This window comes from Elaeis guineensis, chromosome 13 (assembly GCF_000442705.2).
Source record: "Elaeis guineensis isolate ETL-2024a chromosome 13, EG11, whole genome shotgun sequence".
Lineage (NCBI taxonomy): Eukaryota > Viridiplantae > Streptophyta > Magnoliopsida > Arecales > Arecaceae > Elaeis > Elaeis guineensis.
This window is the reverse complement of record NC_026005.2, coordinates 75,264,892-75,283,291: the sequence shown is the minus strand read 5'-3', so window position 1 is coordinate 75,283,291 and position 18,400 is coordinate 75,264,892. Positions and strand designations below refer to the sequence as shown.

Here is an 18,400-nt window from a genome sequence, read left to right as displayed (position 1 = left end):
AGTCTTTGATTGTGGAATAATCCACTAAAGTACCTATTAGAGGTCTTCTTATGTCTCTAGAAGATGCTGAGCATCTTCCAAGATGAGGTGTGCATCAATTCAGAAATCAGATACATTGATTTTTTATTATTCTATCCTTTTTATTCTATATTAACAAATAAACATTATGAATGCCTTACTATAGATAATTATTACAGCCTTGGAGTCCTTGTAATAAAAATACACTTAGACTTTTCCCCCTTTTGTTTCTCACTGTTTTTAGAAATTTGTTTAGCAGGTGCTCTGCCTTCAAAAGGATTAGAAATTTAGAATCCAATACACCCCTTAAAGATTTTGGCGTCTTTATTATTGGACCACCCAGATCTTGTGTCTTACCATTCTAAAACTAAATGTTTGTTTGAAGAATGAAATTATGAGAAATTGTGTGATCAATGACTCAGAAGACACATCATATAATTTACTGTCAATATTCTTGTCTTTTATAATATCATATATTAAATTAATTTTGATAATTCACCTGAAAATTTTAAAAATTCAGATTCACGTATCATGTTGATGTCAAGGTTTAGTGTGTGCTTTTGCTTATTCATATATCTGCTGGGCACATAATTATATTTGTTACGTTTTCAGTCTGCATGCAGAGCTGCAGCAGCTCATTGTAAGGAAAAGGGCAAAAACATTTCGAAGGTGGCTCTACAGTACAGCTTGACAAATAAAGAGATCTCAACTGTGCTCATTGGCATGAACTCTTCCAGACAGGTATTTAATCATTTTACACATTAACTGCCACCATTGTACTAGCAAATATGAAACATATATCTTCACTCCTTTAGGAACTGTAACTACCACATCATCTTCTTGGGGCCTTCAAACATATGGCATGCAGATAAATATCTCTCAGAGTTCTATTTATTGAACACCTCAAAGTATATTGTTTTCCTCTTTGTAGTCATATAGAAGGATCAGGATGAACAAGCTCCAATAAGATAGTGAGATATGTATCCATCTTGAACCTAATCTTCGTCCTGACTTCTCCTTTGGTGCCAACCTTGAACGTCTCAAAATCTGCTAAAATCCCCTTGTTCATGAAAACTGATATCTGATTGGATGGTTTTCCAAGCCTAGGTGCTTATTATGAAATCTTGCAGGAACATCTTGAGAGTTCATATTTAAGTCACCAAGCCTTCTCATTCATAATACCCACTGCCACTGATTTACTCCATTAAAGTTTTTACTTGCTAAATGCCTTTTCTTCTCTTTCCATTTAAAAGATCAATTTCTCATCGTTGTGTCCAACACAATAGGGTTTTCTTGTAGTTTCTTAGTAGCAATTCTATATTATCATCATTTTAATATTTTCTTTTCGTGGCTATGTCCCAGTTAGTACCTTGCTATTGCAGTTTCTGGTGGTTCCATTATTTTAAGCTGTACTGAGTCACTTTTTTAATGTTATACTGTGCAAGCACCAAGAGAATGCTGCCTATTTTCACAGTCAGCACTTCTTCTCAAAATGCAAATTAGCTGAGCTAGCCAGGAGATGCTTTTTGAGTTACTACATTTTCAACAAATTCTTGAACCTACTTAGTCACCTACATGCCTCACCAAAGTGGTTGTTTTTCTAAATTAATTTTACTATTATGCAAAATGTGCTTGGTATTTTACCAACAATACAACCACATGCTATCAGATATCCTGAATACCAGATATTTATGCTGTAGATATCAGTCTGGTCCTTGTTTTGGGTTCCAGTCTCTTGTATGGTCAAGGCTCACGTCTGGATAGACTGGTAGAAATTCCTCCCAGTTTCTCAAAAATCTACTATCAATTAACCTTGCCTTGCTGAACTATCCAATCCAGCTTTGTCTAGCTAGTGCCATGCCTGCAATAATTGTGGAGGAAAAGAAACGATACATAACCAGATAAGGATTTTTTTTTTTTTTTTGGTGGTTTTTGGTGGGGTGGTGGGGGGCCAAGGGATGACAACAAGTGGCTGCACAAAATTTTGATTCAGGACATCTTGTCCGCTTGAACTTTCATTGAAGTTTAAGGTAATTGGGCTTAAGCTATTTGATAGTTTGCCCAAAAATCATTGCCAAGTTGAACTTGCAGTATTTTTTTACAGATATTTTTGGGCAATAGCAGTCATTAGTAAATGTTCTGTAGCAGCTGCTATTAGTTCTTGACCACCATGCCTCAGTTCTATGTATTTAAGAGCTTAGAAAACTTGAACAAAGGTGGTCTTAAGAACCACTGAAATCCAGTAACATCTATACACTAAATGGCATAAATGTGGCAGCATATCACATATGTCTGAAAAAGGTCTAGTTTGATGCCTTCATGGTAGCTGCAGGGAGTGGCAAACCTATATTTTCATAGGCTTGGCATTCACTACATTTCTTCAAAGATAAATTGATTATCCACAGAGACTACATAACTGAAGTTCCAGATTGTTGCTCGAGGGATCGGATGAGTTTATTGTCCTTGCACTGAGGAACCGTGTTTCCCTTATAAACCTAATTCTAAATTAATCTATTAGAATTGCTTATTAGGTTTAGTTAATTTTCCTTATGATCAGCCTCAAAAACACACTTCTATTCCAGGTTCAAGTAGCATCACATAACTTGCAGCATTTATGTTCTAGTAGTATGTGCCAAATATGCGCCATGAGCATCATTGTGATCATATAATACAGGTTACCAAAAGCATTTCAACTGAAAGGTTCTGCATGATGTGCAGGTCGAGGAGAATGTAGCTGCTGCCCTAGAATTATCACATGAGGGGATGGATGAGGACCTTCTGCAAGAGGTCTCAGCTGTTTTGGAGCCAGTCAAAAACCAGACCTGGCCCAGTGGCGTTCAGCAAACATAATGCCTACCAAATACCAAGTGTTATGATGAGGCATGAAAGAGCACATAACTTTGAATCGCTGGCTGCATGGATCTTGTCGTAGCTTTGCTATTAAATAAAGGGATTTTGTCGTATATAAATATCTAGCCGCAACTTGTTATCTTAGGTAATTATATATAGAGATTCTGGAATTGATTGCAAAATTTTAAATGACTTAAAAATGTGCAGATCTTTTGATATTCTGGTGATCACGTCATGGCATGAAGTTAACATCATGGAGCTATGAAAATAATATCGTGGAATTATGGTAATGCATCACAACTACGAGAGAACATGGTGATAATGCCATAAATAAGTATTATAAGAATGCTGCAAACGTTTCTTAGGTTCTGATAAGGATTTGTTGGTGACTTTGGAGATTCTTGACCATTGGGATTAAGAATATATCAGAAACAATCCAGTAACTCTAGTAGCATAAAAGCGACTTGCACAAATGACAGAGCTACAAGAAGCGGGATGGTATCACTTCATACGCTAAATCCTGTTAAAGCACAACGTGAAGTTAGATGGCATGATGTTGAGCTAGTTTTTCCATTTTTGATAAGAAGCTAGTTTTTCTTTTAAAATGAAAAAGAAAGGAAGGATCGAGCTACTTAGACCACTGAATGCCTTAAAATGATAATGCCCGTTCAGACCGCTATGAAGGTGACAAATGCAAAGTTGAACACCATTGAGTTCCAAGTGCATATTGAGCTTCCAACAGAGGTTCTAGCATACCTTTGATCCTGTGCATGCCTCAGAGAGAGAGAGAGAGAGAGAGAGCAGGGCCTGTGATAACAAAAGTTAACATAAGAAGAAAAGCAAACTCGCACACACTTCAGCTCAGAAAGCACGACATCTGCAATTCTAACCTTGTTTCATTTACAACTAAATATTATAATACAGATATTATCTTGTAAACAAAAGCAAGGTAAAACCTCTACATAAGATGATCAGATAATAGTGGACATTTTGCTAATTCTTGTAATGTACTCTAGCATACACATCAATTATTGGTGATACTCTGCAGTACAAAATGCAAGTACTTGAATCAAGCCTAGAAGCAGCCCAGCGGATCCACAAGTCCATTTGTTTCAGCCTCAAGCATCTCCAACAGCAAACTTTCCATCTATGATACAAATTGAAGCTTATATCTGCTTCATTTAAAAAAACAAAGATTCCATAGCAGGGAGCTCCACTGCATTATTAAGAACCTTCTGACCTCGTCTCACCTTGCAGCTTGTTGAAGTGATGGCCAGGCAATTCCGTCGTCATTGATGTAGCCATGAATCAAAAAATCTGTGCAGTTCTTACGAAAACCATGGTTATAGGGATTGCGGAATCGTCCTTCTGGTCCTCGAAGATATGAATACCGAGCAGCATTTGCCAACTCATTAGTTGTGATATTTCGTGCAATCTGCATGCATATGAACACCTGATTGTTAGGTTAAATGCTAATTTGCTAACTGTGGATGCAATAATACTCCGACCATGTAAAGGAGCACATTCCACTATGTGGCAATTATAATCGATCTCCACAAGTTCCTATTCCTATAGTTCGCATCATCTTACATTTTCTATGTTCAGTTATGGTGACATCCTAAGTTGGTCAGGTCCATCACTTGCAGAGAAAGCATGTGGCAATTGTAAGCATTCATGCTTTTTAACATTGAAAATGTGTTGCTAGTTATGCATGGCTGCTCATTGAATCTACATACTTACAGAAGAAAAAGACAACGAATTATATATAAGTTCTACTCTATACTGCAAAGATAGCTGTTTCTAAGCCTAATGCAGGTTTGGATGCTCTTGATAGAAAATTTCGCGAGATATAGTTCCACAAGAACCAAACTTGTCATAGGTTTACAACCTTTGTACTTACAAATTGAGGAGGGTTGGGCATGGGCCCAACTTGGTCCAAGGTTTTGTTGGGCCAAGCCGACTTCGAGTCAAGCTCTAGGCTCGGCCTGAATAAAATATGCTTGGGCTTGGGTATGGAACGCATGGCCCGATTAGGTTTTGAGCCATGTTCGAGTCTAGTCATGGCTCGATCAGGCTTCTAGGCCGATGTCTCCTAAAAATCTGTGTCCCCCATCAACCATTTTTTTATCCAATCGACAGTCCAGCTCTCTATCACTCTCCCTCTGCCCACCCCCTACCCAAACCCATCCTCACCCGACCACCTCCTTGCCCCTCCCTACAATCTCTCCCACCCTCTCTTCCACCCCACCACAACCAAGATCCCCTTCCCCGCTCTGACTCCCTTCACCCAATCTTCTCTCCCTCCCTCTGCTCGATCTTCTTGTCCCCCCACTCAATGCCCATCCATGGATAATGGAATCCACATCGGAGCTCCACGCTTGATTTCTCTCTGTTCACCTCACCCTAGTGGGTTTAACTTGGGTCAAGCCCATTTAGACTTCGGCCTCGGGTTCAAGCTTGGTAGTGTCTTGGGCCAAACTTTGAAAGAAAAATTCGAGCCTAGGAGCCATACCGCCCTAGTTCCAGCCTTCCTATCAAGTTTGGCATATTGCATGAAGCAAGGTTTTAAATATTGGTACCAGTTCAGACTTGGTAGGGTATGAGTATTGCACTAGCACCGATGGTACGTACTGAAACTGAAAGCATCAAAAAGAATGAAAAGCCAGTGATGCGGACCTTTATGGTCAACATGGTACTATTAGTAGGCACCAATATGCCCAACACATACTAGCACAGATGGTTTCATGTTCCAACACCCATACGGCACTTGTTTCATGTCAAAACAATATAGCACCAATGATGCCATCCTATTCCGACAATTCTCAAATCCACGGCATTAAGAAATTTTCAATCTTTTACAAGCTTAACAATTAAACATAAAACCTAGTTCCTACAATTTTTATTGCCAGCAAGAACCTAGGTCTACTTAACTGATTACCTACGAGAGAAGCATAACATTGGTTGGTGATAAAAGTGAATAGGATGCATAAGCCAGTGAATGTTCCTAAGAAGAAAGATCACATGTACAAGGTAATAAGCTTGTTTATCATTATAATTGCTTCAACCAATGTTAATTAGGTGCATATTGACCATAACCATAATATGTAAGCATACTTTCTAAATTTTTGAGTTCCAACTATACAAATGTCATCTACTACCAGGCGAGTTGTATCCTTTAATACAAACTTCACTTAAGTTTACACCTTTCTTCACACCAATTTGAAGTCGCACTTATTTTTATTATTGAGCAGGCAAATATTTTTTATTGTGAAGGATTACAATCTATGATAAGCAACACATGTGTATGTAAGAACCCAGAGGAAAACTAAGGCAGTGTTCCTACCAAACATTTGACTCCTCTGCCCTCCAAAGCAAGGGAATCTAGCAGTTAGTTGGCTTACCTAAGAATGAGAACAATGCAGGCATCTAAGTAGCAATGCCTTACACCTAGCTTACAAAGCCAAGCAATCAAGAACCCTTTCGAAATTGACCCAAGAGAGAATTGCTTGACTTAAACCTGAGCCTTTTCTAGATCTTCATTGTGCATACCTATTTACAATAGATTATAATGCACATCCACTTCAACATTCTCATGTCCTTGATTCTTTTACCAAAAAAAAAAACACTCCACAACTTTTGTGTGTGTGCATGCAGTTATCCTGTACTTGCCAGCCCCACTACCATCTATCATGTTTTGAAGGCACTCCATGGTCTCATACAACAAAAGGACCACTCCACTTAAGCCAGCTCGCTACTAATACAATGATAATGATCAGAGGGCTATCCTTGACTACTACCTCACATATTGGAATATAGTTCTCTCTTCTTTCTACCGCTTTTACAATCCCAAATCTCCGAAGTCCAAATGTTTCCTTCATAGTTCCAATTTAGTTTTCAAACATATCATTGATCAAAACTGTCAATCACATCCATGGCACCTTCTCATGGATTTCAACATTCAGCTCATTGATGACAACCACTGAGGGCAAAGCGGTAGATAGTTTCAGGATGATTGTTGGTCTGCTTTGCTTGCCATTGTAAATTATCTATCAAGTGACAACTTCTACTAATTATTATAGCTCCTTCACGGATGTCCTTAAATGTCTCAAATGAACATTTTAGAATGCCCTTCTTCCTTGACAACACCAACAATTGTGGCACTCTTCCTATGCACTCTGGCCTTAAACTCCAATAACAGTTCAGATAAATTATATCATTTTTCATAAACCTTTAGACTCGACGGTCATGTAGAAGCAGGGAAGTACTAAAATTTTGGAGCCCTAGTTCAGAGATCCCAAGCAGCATTTTACCATTCTGTAACAACATCACAAATTGTACCAGCAATCCTAGAGATAGCCATATTTAAGCTTGCAAAATAAATGCAAGAAAATATCAAAAAACATCACCTGTGATGCCTGTGCCACTGTCAAAGCAAAAGCTCCAAAGAGTAAGAAAATATCCAACACAAGAAATGTAACAGCCCCAGGATGTTCTGTCAGCATATGATGAATCCACGCCTCAGAAGCTGGAGGTGTTGGTGATGCTGTCCACATTCCTGTTATGTTGCATAAAGTTTAAATCTATCAAAACGTGCTAATTCAAGAAAAAGAAAAGAACCAGTATACTTTAGTTATCTTGAATTAGAGCACGCACTATGAAATGCAATGACAGCTCCAAGGAATGTTGTCAATGTTCCCATACAAATAAAAACAAAGAAGTCCCACTTATTCTTCTGCAAAATAACCAAATAAGCCACGTAGCCAAGTCAAAATGGAAAGTAGTTCACTATTAAACCATATGAATAATCATCTAATTGCACATTGTATGGAAGGAAATATAGGTTGAATCAGCAACATGCTAGATTACCTCATCTCTTGAAAAATTTAACTACAACATTACACATTTAATAATGGATTACCTATTTTATCATACTCAGCTCATGATAAACTACTACTGACCTTCCCAACACAATTTGATATCCATGGACAATGATGATCAAACTGCTCCACGCAGTGTTTGCAAGTCGAACAGTGTTTGGAGCGCACAGGACGGATTATCTGATGAGAAAAGCAAGATTGCAATAAATTTTCTCCAATATAGGTATTTCACCTAAAATGGACCCAGAAAAGGGGGGAAAATAACACTGTCCAATACATGACCAGTATATGGGGCTGACATTGTGTCTTCTTGGTACCAACAGAAAACAGAAAAGAACCTATGGCCATTATAGCTTCTTTGTGACTGATAACTTGCCTATACAGCTCTCTCTCTCTCTCTCTCTCTCTCTCTCTCTCTCTCAGATAAAACATTGTGAGTACCTTACATGTAGGGCAGAGTTGAGACCAATTGCCTGTCCAAATTGAAGAATTGTTGAGATCAATATCCAACAGAGGTTCCTGTCAAATGCAAGTGGTAAATAGTGAGCTAAGTGCAACAAGATCTAATTCGGATGCAAAGTCTGCATGTATTTAGTTGGATGCAATTGGTGGATAGTGAGCTGAATGAAGAATAAGAAGAGGAAGATTAATCAAATAAAATGGCATGGAAGCAGTTTTATGCATCTTTTTAAGTTTCAGTGGGAACTTTGAAGCTGACATTGAAACCTTTCAATTCTTTGCCTTAGACAATCCGAACATAGGTTATTTTGGAGTTTCAGCCAAAAATGGAAATTGACTTTATACATATATGCATATGCATACATACGTATGTACATACATATGTAAAACCTGTGTACGTATACATATGTATGTATGTATGTATGCAAGGATTGCTAAACTGTGCTGAATCGACCAGTTCAGGATGTACCCAACCAGACAAGTCGATCATTGGCACGGTTCAGCTGCTTGGTTTGGTATAAGACTACATTCAGGACAAAGGTTTAACATGATGCTATTTTAATATAATTTCAAGAATTTCTTCCATAAGTTTAGATATCCTAGTGCATAAGTGTCAATGTTATATATTGTCAAATGCTATGTCTTCATCATGTGATATATGGCATTATAAAATTATGTTAAACTTGCTGGACCCTTTATTTTTAAAAATTGTATACAAAAGTCCTAAACAACAAAATATACTGAACGATAATTCTAGATTAGTTTTCTTGACTTGTTCTGCTGTAGTTTTTCCTAATTTTTGTATGCATATCGAAACTTCTGAAATTGGCATTCATTTAACCCAACCAAAATTGAACCGAGTTTTCGGACCTTGGTTTCATGAATTGCCTGCATCTCCTATAATAAGTGTAAGAAATTTAAAGCAGTGGTATGAAAAGCAACATCTTATTTTGGAAGACAGTATCGCAATCAAAACTTTACAATTAAAGACTCATTCATTTGGTCTGTTATTTAGAAAGCCTCTAAAATTTGTTGTTATAGAAGCCATTAGCTTTACTATCCCTTGGCGTAGTCACCATTTATTGTTCCCCCCTTCATATCTCCCTCTTATTATTCATTGTAAATTTGTAACAATATATGGTCATTTCAAAGATAAATAATCATGACAAAGAAAAAAAAACTAATAGTAATTAACATATGGTACAATTTTCGTCTCTACTATTATAATGCAAATTTCAGGTTCCCTGAAATCAACTCCACCCCTTTCGGACTCCCACAACCTCATTCCTCCAACCCCCCCAAAAAAAAGGTGGCCATCTGTTTCCACCCTCTTGCATGTGACATTGCACATGTTAAATACTTTAATGGTGACCAAAGGCCCAATCTATTTGAGGAGCATTATCCCGAAAACCTTGATTAAAAAAAGTTCAAAATTCATTGGACATGACCTCAATCCAGGTCTTCTTTCCCCAAATTCCTCTTTTCAAATTTTGAAAACTAATGTTCATATTTCCATCGTAATCCTTGACAAAAATATTTCTCTTTTATTGAATAGTTATTACTTAAGTAATTTTAATTCATACAAAAGATTTCCTTAATGATAGCAAGAAAGCAACAGGCAAATGAAATAGACACATCACTTAAATTAGTTTAGCAACTTATAACAACTTATATCATGAAGCTTGTGGTAATTTCTAATGTGGTTATAATGTAACAACCCATTGACTGAGAAGATGAAAGAAGGTAGTGGATTCACACCAAACAAGAGAATAAAAACCAGAAATTATTTCTAAAAATGATAATATGGCATGATGATAAACTTCAACACTTAATCCTTCTTGTAAAATAATCATGGACAACTAGCACCATCCAAGACACTTGTACCTGGGTTATGGGTTCTACCTCATTTTGGTCCCTAAGGTGAGTACTGCTTTTCGTATTTAACATAATTTCTTTCAGAATATCATCAGAAAAATACATACTACAGGCAATCGAGAGAGAGACAGTACGAACCACAGCACCTACATTCGTTGCTGACCCTCTTGTATTTGGTTGGATATAACCTGGATCCTTGCTGCAATGAAGCCATTTAATGAATTCAGATTGGATATAAAAATGGTTGAGAACATGACAAGTATACCATGACATTATATTGATGATTATGTTCTATTATATAAAAAAAATGGGTGAGAACATGACAAGGATATCAATGAACATATTCTATTGCATATTATCAGCTTAAAGAACAAGCCAAACAACGAGGAAGATATATACTGTTAGGAATTTTTTTTTTTTTCTATGAGAACATCATCCAAAGATGCAGAACAGCAAAAGACATTAAGCAATATAACCCACTAATGCCAGTCATGAGGCCTGCATGACCAGAGGGATTTGGACATTTTAGGAATCGAAGTAGAAATTAGACATAGCATAGACATGAATTTTGCAAATCAGTGCTTGATTAATAGAAAGTGTAACAACATAATAACAAAAGGAAATTTAATTATTTGCACTGAACATGTACCAAAATGCATAGTTTTTTCTGGACATGTAGCATTATATCCATGGGAAGTCTTATCTGTGAACGTTTAAAGACCATGCATACAGAAAACCTTCACAATTGGCTGTTACAATGTAACTGACACTTCCATAACTGAGAGTAATCACCTCGAATTCCTTCTTTAACATAGCCATCTACCGAATCCAAGCGTGTATGCATTTTCTGTTTGCTCAAGTATATCATAACTCACCACTAAAGGCATGTGTTTATCATGTATTGTGACCGCTGTCCACCAACTTGATGGGAGATGAAAGCTATCATGCTTGCCCCACACACATCAGACAATGCTTTGTACAACTTTAATAACATGTTGAAAACTAGGCTATGGATATACATTATGAGGCATATATTATTTTCTTTACGTAGAATTAAAGGTTACTTCTGTTTGGACACAAGATGAAAAAGTGCAACAATATCCTTCAGGACTTTCTGATCACCGCATTAAGATTTAAACAGTGTTGGATCACTTAAACAAGGTCCAGCCGACACCATAAGGTGGCATTTGGTGACCCAAATGGGATCACTACAATGATCTTAATCATTGGTGATCCTCACCTCAAAGTAATTTAATCCCCGATGATCTAAGATCACAGCATTTGGTATACTATGTTCCAATGATTAAAGATCCCCGATTATCCATAATTAACCTATTTGGTGTGCCATGAGAATCCAAGATCATTGATCATGTAATATCAAAACTATCCTAGATATATTCCATATATTTTAACTAAGATCGAGAAGGATTGGGTTGAGTTGGTCAAATAGACCAATTTTTCCCACTAGACCTAGGGACATTTTGTTCCCCAAATTTCAGCCCAACATCACTAACATCACTACCCTGGAATGATCTTGGTTCTTGGACACCTATCCACAAGGACATATTTAACATCACTAGGTTGGGCAGTGATTTTAAGAGTGAAGGTGCTTTGAGATCACTACCACGTAGGATCACGAGGGTATGACCAAATGCAGTGATCTCATCACCTCTACCCAAATCATCGTTGATCTTGGGGTCATCACCCCATACCAAATGCCACCTTACATGTATGTTGTTCAGGCGTAGCAGGATCACAATTAGCATCGGCACCGATAGAACAAAAACAATATTCATATACAAAACAAATAAAATCATGCATAATCAACATAAAGAGTTACCTGCTACATCTATAGAACATAAACAGTGAACCAACTGCAAGTGAAACGGTAGTCCATCCCCAAAGGCCAACAAGAGCAGTAACCTTCACAAAACTAGGTGCTACATAGAGCAACAGCAGAATTAAAGATTCAATTTTGCGATTAAAAAGTTTCATTACTCATCAGCCACCAAATTTGAGAAACCAACAATACCCACCGTTAAGGATGGAATTTATGAAAAGAACAATAAGGATAATTATCAGACACAACAGAATAGGTGCATATCCAATCTTTCCAATTCTTGCAGCACAAAACTTATCACCGCAGGAGTTGCCATTCACCTTTGTTGCATTGGACTAAACAAAGCAGAGTAAACTATGTATTAGTAAAAGTTCGAAAAGGTTTCAGCACCCTCATGACCACTTTCATTAATCTAGAATCTTGCTGAAAGCAACATATTTGACACTCAAGATCACGATTACAGATCATCACAGGATGTATCACAAAACATACCTTAGCAGTTAACACAATCAAATGATTTCCATTATCGCAATATAGATTTTCATTTACAGTTTGCATTTGAATAATGAAATACTCACTATAACAGAATGAAATCCTAGAGCAGTCTATAATGATCCTGCAAATCAATTCAAATTCAAAATAGCAAGCATTATCTATGTACAAAATGAATAATAACAACTTCTAGTCAACTACGTACAAGAAGGTAGGCAACATGCCGATGACCTTTGTCAGATGCAAGCTGAGCAGGAGTAAATCCATTTTTATCCTTCACCATCAATTCTGCTTTGGTGCCTGCATGGACAAGCACAGTGCATGCCTCCACATTGCCTCTTATTGCAGCCCAGTGCAAAGCTGTGCAGCCTAAAACATAGAACTTAAACCATCATCAGTATTTAAATTGATATATACCTTCTGTCTCCAATATATTCAGCGAAACTTTCTGTTCCGAAATATATTACATAAAGCAATTGCATCTGGGACATACTGACAGCATGTAGTAATCTATATCTAATACTGAGTTAGAAAGATGAATGATTGGTAATGGGTGCCTTTTTCTACGTACTAGCTTACTATGATTACCTCCCATGACCAGGTTAGCCAAATTCAAACAGCCAATATAGAAGACTCACCGTTCTTATTGCCCTGGTCCTTACAGACTTACAAAATGCAAGGTCCAAAAACTCCAAATGAATGTGAGCCCGCCAAGTTGTCTGAACAAAATTATATTACCATAGTTCTAAATGTACATACTGTAATGGCCAGGTTTCAGTACCATGAGGCTCAGTACCCCCTGGTGGCTGAACTGGGCCCAATTCCCCCCAGTCATGTTGGATCAGGCCCAAATAAGCACTAACCACTCTGTTTACGGCATAGTACCAAGCAGGGCTCTTCAAAAAGGCTTTTCTTGCACTCCCCCAACTTGTTCTCTTACTGGTTCCATTTTTCCAATTCTTCCCCTTCTCCTCATCCTACAGAACTTTATTTTTAATCTTCCTTCTCCATTCTCTTTCAAGTGCTTCTCCTTTTCTTCCTTAATTTCTTCTTCTCTTTCTTTTGTTTTTATCACTTCTCACTCTTATTTCTTTTCCTTTTCTGAAAATCAATATTATGCTTGCTTAGTGTAAAATTGAAATTTTTTACAAATCCATCAATGTTAGTCGCAGTATTAAACAAAGTTCAAATTTAACATCCTTACTAATTTTCTCCAAATATTTTGCTGATTTTGGATAATAATGTTTAATAAATACTTGAAAGTAAATAAATTCTTAAATGATCATCACATTGTAAGTTGATATATTTGGTACTGTTTGAACTTTCATGACCATGGCTTTTAAGGGTTAAATGGAATGCATACCTTGCAACAATTTCATTCTTTTTCGAAGATTGTGAATGTTAGTCCTTTGCTGAACTTTTTCATAGATCATGCTTATGATCAAATTCTTCTTATTTTTACCACAATGTGTTAAACAAATATACTTTAATTTTTTTTCCAGTTCCCTGGGTTATACAACTTTTCCAAGAGGATGATATAACTAGATCATCAATGCATGCTTTTCTCAAAGTTTTGGTTTCTTTTTTTATACAATCATCCACACATTAGTTTACTGAAAACGGACTACTGCTATTACTCGCAGAAGAAATACAACAGCTACAACTAATAGTAATAATAACAGTAGGAACATAAATAGGCAACAAGGAAATCAGTTACAATGAAATGCCTAGAACAGGTACCTTCTTTATCTTGCCTCCCTTGGTATGCATCTCTGAACAAAAGCAACCTAACAATATCTGCATGGCCCTTATACGCAGCCCTAGGCAATGGCACAAGATGTTTCAAATGACTTGGTCAAGAAACAGTACAATCCTGTAGTTTAATGGCAATATAATTTTTCTCCCTCCCCTTTTAATATGGTATGTGATTGCATATGCACAGCAGTTCTAGAACAATCATATCAGCAATATAAATTATTAGCAAAGGAAAGAGATATAACATGTAATATTGTAAGAAATTCTTCTATTCAAATTTACAAATTGCAGCACAAGCTTCCACCGTGCTAAGATCATCTTGTCGACTTTACAAGATGAAGTTGTAGATTGGAACTGCAATGGATATTAAGTTTGAAACCATTGACAAACAAATTCATTATAACAGAAATCAAAACAGTAAAAAATGCTGCTGCTTACAATAGACCAAGATGATGCACCCAAGAACCTTATTATAGATAAATCAAAAGTCAACTACATTAGATCTCTAGAGCAAAAGCATTAGTAAAGCTGAAGAAATGAACTAGACAGCTGCTTACAAAAAAAGGCAACAAGATATCCCAAAATATGATGAAATTGCTTCAGTCATGATATTAAAAATTCCAACCAAAATGGCATGCTTTGTCTCATTCAGCAATCAAACGCCTTAAAGGACTACCTTAAGCAAATAAGAGCACAAACCCAACTAGACAGTGTGTGAGCAACCTTATGTATGGGACGCAGAACAAGCAAAAAAAAAACACATTAAAATCAACTTTGTTTGCAGTTTGCTAACTCTCTTTGTTCCCATAAATTTGAATTACCCTTAATACCCGACATATATTGACCACCTAACAACTTGCATCAAAAGAGTATTCCTCAGTGTACTCATAACCTTTACTCCATAGGAAAATTTAGCATATGGTGATGACAACCTACTGGCTCTCAAAACGAAACTACTTCCCTAAAGGGTAATGGCACAGAGGGGGGTGTTGGGACAGTGCATATGAAATCAATCTTGTCCAGACTCACCACTAGTCATGAGTCAACCAGAATACAAGTGGCAACTGAAGCATTTCCCAATGTGACCAATTAGTCCCTCAATCAATATTCATGGCTGGCCATCTTATAGATACAAACTGCCAAGGATTGACAAATATTAGTGGTTTCTCACTGTTCCAAAGTAAGAGAGGATCTGAAGACATGATAGGACCATTCTGTAGGTTCTCCATAACAAGTTCGAATATTAAAGTTGGTATACATAAGAGATCCTGAAATAGATAGTCTGTTACTCTAACAAGCAGCAACTTTGGTAACAGCAAAGACATTTATCTAGACAAAAAATCTGACATACCAATGCAGCGGGCTTCTCCCATCATTATCCAGGGCATCGAAATCTGCACCATACTTTGCAATGATGTGATTCAAGAATGATGTTTGTCCATACTGTGCTGCAACATGAACTGCCTGATGCAAAGACATCCACAATACAAAAAGTGGTTAATATAATTCAATAGCATAATGACATAACAGCAAAAGGCAGTGCATGCATCAGTCCTTGACAAGCAGAAATCACAGACAACATTGAAGAGTTTGGTATTTTAAATTATCAGAAACTCTTGTTTTTGAATTTGAAAACAAAGTAATCAGCAACAGGGTGTAATCTGTCGCATATATATTGCCATTCTTCAAGTTGTAGTTGTGAAGTGAATGCATATGATTTCAGGTCTTAGAAAACCCATGAAGACACGATATCAAGACCAAAATGTTTAAAAAACCAGATCAGAGGCCTACAGTATGATTGACATCACATATATATCAAGCAAAGAAAACACTATTATTTGTGAAAACCACTCAGACCAATGGTTAAAGTCGACTCAAGCAAACAACTGCAATTTCGGAAAAAACGGCTATGTTTTAAGATATAGAAAATGTCACTTCCAGTTCTCCTCTCTCAATTTTCCCCACCTCCAAATCCCATCACCTTGGATTCTCTTCACCTTGAGGCATCTCAACTTCATAATCAAGCTCCATCGATCCCAAGCTTACCGGCCTCATACCTCCCTCTCCACCCAAAATCCAACAGATGGAGGTGACTTCCCTCTGATGATATAGATCAGTGAAGTCATTAAGCCTACAAGGGTGTGCTTTTATTGATGGATTCATTGGAACTTTGAAAAGTAAATAATTAAAATCTAGCAAGAAGGTGAATGCCACGCAATGATTGTTTCTACTATATATTTCAGCTTTTTAGAGGGTTAACTGTAGAATCTTGATTATTCTATTTTTCCCCCTCTTTAATGTGAGACGAAATGCTAGATGTAATTAGCTCTTTCATTAGACTTCATTTCACATATATGCTTAAAATCATATTTCATGTTTTATTTAAATCAATTAATAAGTATACATTCACTGCATTGTGATGATCTCACAGTCGGTTTCCAGTTCACTTAACAGTAAATTAAAGACCCTTCCACCAATTGTCTTTCCAATTTAATAAATGGTCCTCGTTTTGAAACATTGATACGACAGGGATCCAACAGCAAGTAGTTTACGAAAACTTCATAGTTAATAAAGGTCATCAGCAAGTCCACGGCTACATTCATATGATGTCTCACATAGTAGCACTTTAATTAAATAAATTAGGATGCCTTTTCATTACTTGATTTTGATTAGCACTTTCAATCATGGACTATCACACTGTCCCAAACCATCAAGTACAGGACATACCTTGCCATACCGGATTGGAACCAGTATAAAACTCATGATTGAATCAATATAGACCCCATAACATCCCATACCAAGGTGAACCAAGGCACATACCAATCCATACCAAAAGTATACCGAGATAAAAAGTGAGAAAAATGGTTCCAGATTGTTTTAATACAGATGCATACCATACCATACCAAACTAGTAACATCCCGATATGGTACCCGGTATCAAGATTGCGGATGTTGCTTTCAATTCCAAAACATTAAGAGATCAAACTGAGAAGCATTCATTCCATATATAGAACTTTCCCACAAAAAGAAAACACTTAATTTTTGTTCTTTCACCCGAACAAACAGGGTCCCTCTCTGCACTTTCGAATAGTTCGCTATATAAGTATGACAGATTAGAAAATATTTATATTTCTGCAAAAAGCATGGAGTACCCGACAAATCGCTAATAACAAGATTATTTCTGAATTAATTAAAAAAAAAGATTTAAGGCTGAAAAGAAAACTACTTGCACCAAAGCTATAGTCATGTCATGTAACTCTCTCTAACAATGCAAATCATCTATGACTTATCCAACAAACAAATCGAATCATCATTAGCAGTTGTCGAACATAATATTACCCGGTACCCATTTTGGTCGACAGCCTCAACCCTAGCTCCATTCTGCAGCAACACATCAGCCACCGCAATCGACCCACGCACCGCCGCCCAATGAAGCGCTGTCTGCTGCGTGTGGTCAGCAGCATTTACATCGCCCCCATGCTTTAAAATTCAAAGTTGAACCCTAATCAGACGAAACAATCCGGGACAATTAAGAGAACCAGAAAGGGAGATTAGCTAGCTATAAACTACCTCGATTACATACTGGGCGATATGAGCAAAATTATTGAGGGCGGCCCATTGGAGCGCGTAGTAGCCGTTGCCGTCGGGCCTGGCGACGGACTGCCCGTACCTCTCGACGAACCTCGAGAGCTTCTCCAAGTCCCCGTAGGCGGAGGCGGAGTAGACGTCGACGACGAGGTCGCGGCCGGATCGCTGGAGCTAGGGTTAGGGTTCCCGTTCTGCTGGGACTTGGGATCCGAGACGACTTCAATCTCCGCGGCGGCGGACGCCATGGCCCGGTAACATGCGAGGCCCGATGGGGAGAGGAGAAGGAGGAGAGAAGAGCTCGAGTTTGGGGGAAGAGGAGGTGGCAGCGATCAAAATTCTAGGATTAGGGTTAGGGTTTTATTTTATTTTTTATTTTTTTGGGACTCCCAACTACGCGAGGTCGAGTGTCGTCGCCGGCGGACAGGTTTCAGGTGGAGGCGGCTTCGACAAAACTAATTCTCGTGATGCCGCGGGACAGGATAAATTTACGAGAACTTAGCGCTTATTGGTTTCTGGTCGCTAGGTTAGGTGGGTTATTTATGGTCTATATATAGGATTTTTAGCGGTCGTAAGCTAGTTAACTTGTCTCCTTGTGGAGACGGTGGATGGGAGGAACGAGATGCTGATTTGTTCAGAAAAGGCATGT

General features: G+C 37.6%; 2 protein-coding genes across 2 annotated transcripts in view; one reads left to right on the top strand and one right to left on the bottom strand.

The window, feature by feature from the left end:
• The window catches only part of LOC105055920 (L-galactose dehydrogenase), a 135,991-nt gene extending 132,905 nt beyond the window's left edge, over window positions 1-3,086 (top strand). The window contains exons 5-6 of the mRNA XM_010937949.2: window positions 631-759; window positions 2,737-3,086. Coding sequence (XP_010936251.1) covers window positions 631-759; window positions 2,737-2,868 — 261 coding nt within the window. The 3' untranslated portion in view covers window positions 2,869-3,086. The remainder of the gene's footprint in view (window positions 1-630; window positions 760-2,736) is intronic.
• A 658-nt stretch (window positions 3,087-3,744) lies between these two features.
• LOC105055921 (probable protein S-acyltransferase 23) lies at window positions 3,745-18,294 on the bottom strand. Its single transcript, XM_010937950.4, is given in 14 exon segments — window positions 3,745-4,303; window positions 7,275-7,423; window positions 7,522-7,600; window positions 7,827-7,925; window positions 8,187-8,264; window positions 10,218-10,278; window positions 11,920-12,019; window positions 12,116-12,254; window positions 12,617-12,780; window positions 14,152-14,231; window positions 15,518-15,630; window positions 17,506-17,646; window positions 17,737-17,922; window positions 17,925-18,294. Coding segments are annotated over 14 exon segments (1,653 nt in total). The 5' UTR covers window positions 18,000-18,294; the 3' UTR covers window positions 3,745-4,114.
• Window positions 18,295-18,400: the final 106 nt, after the last annotated feature.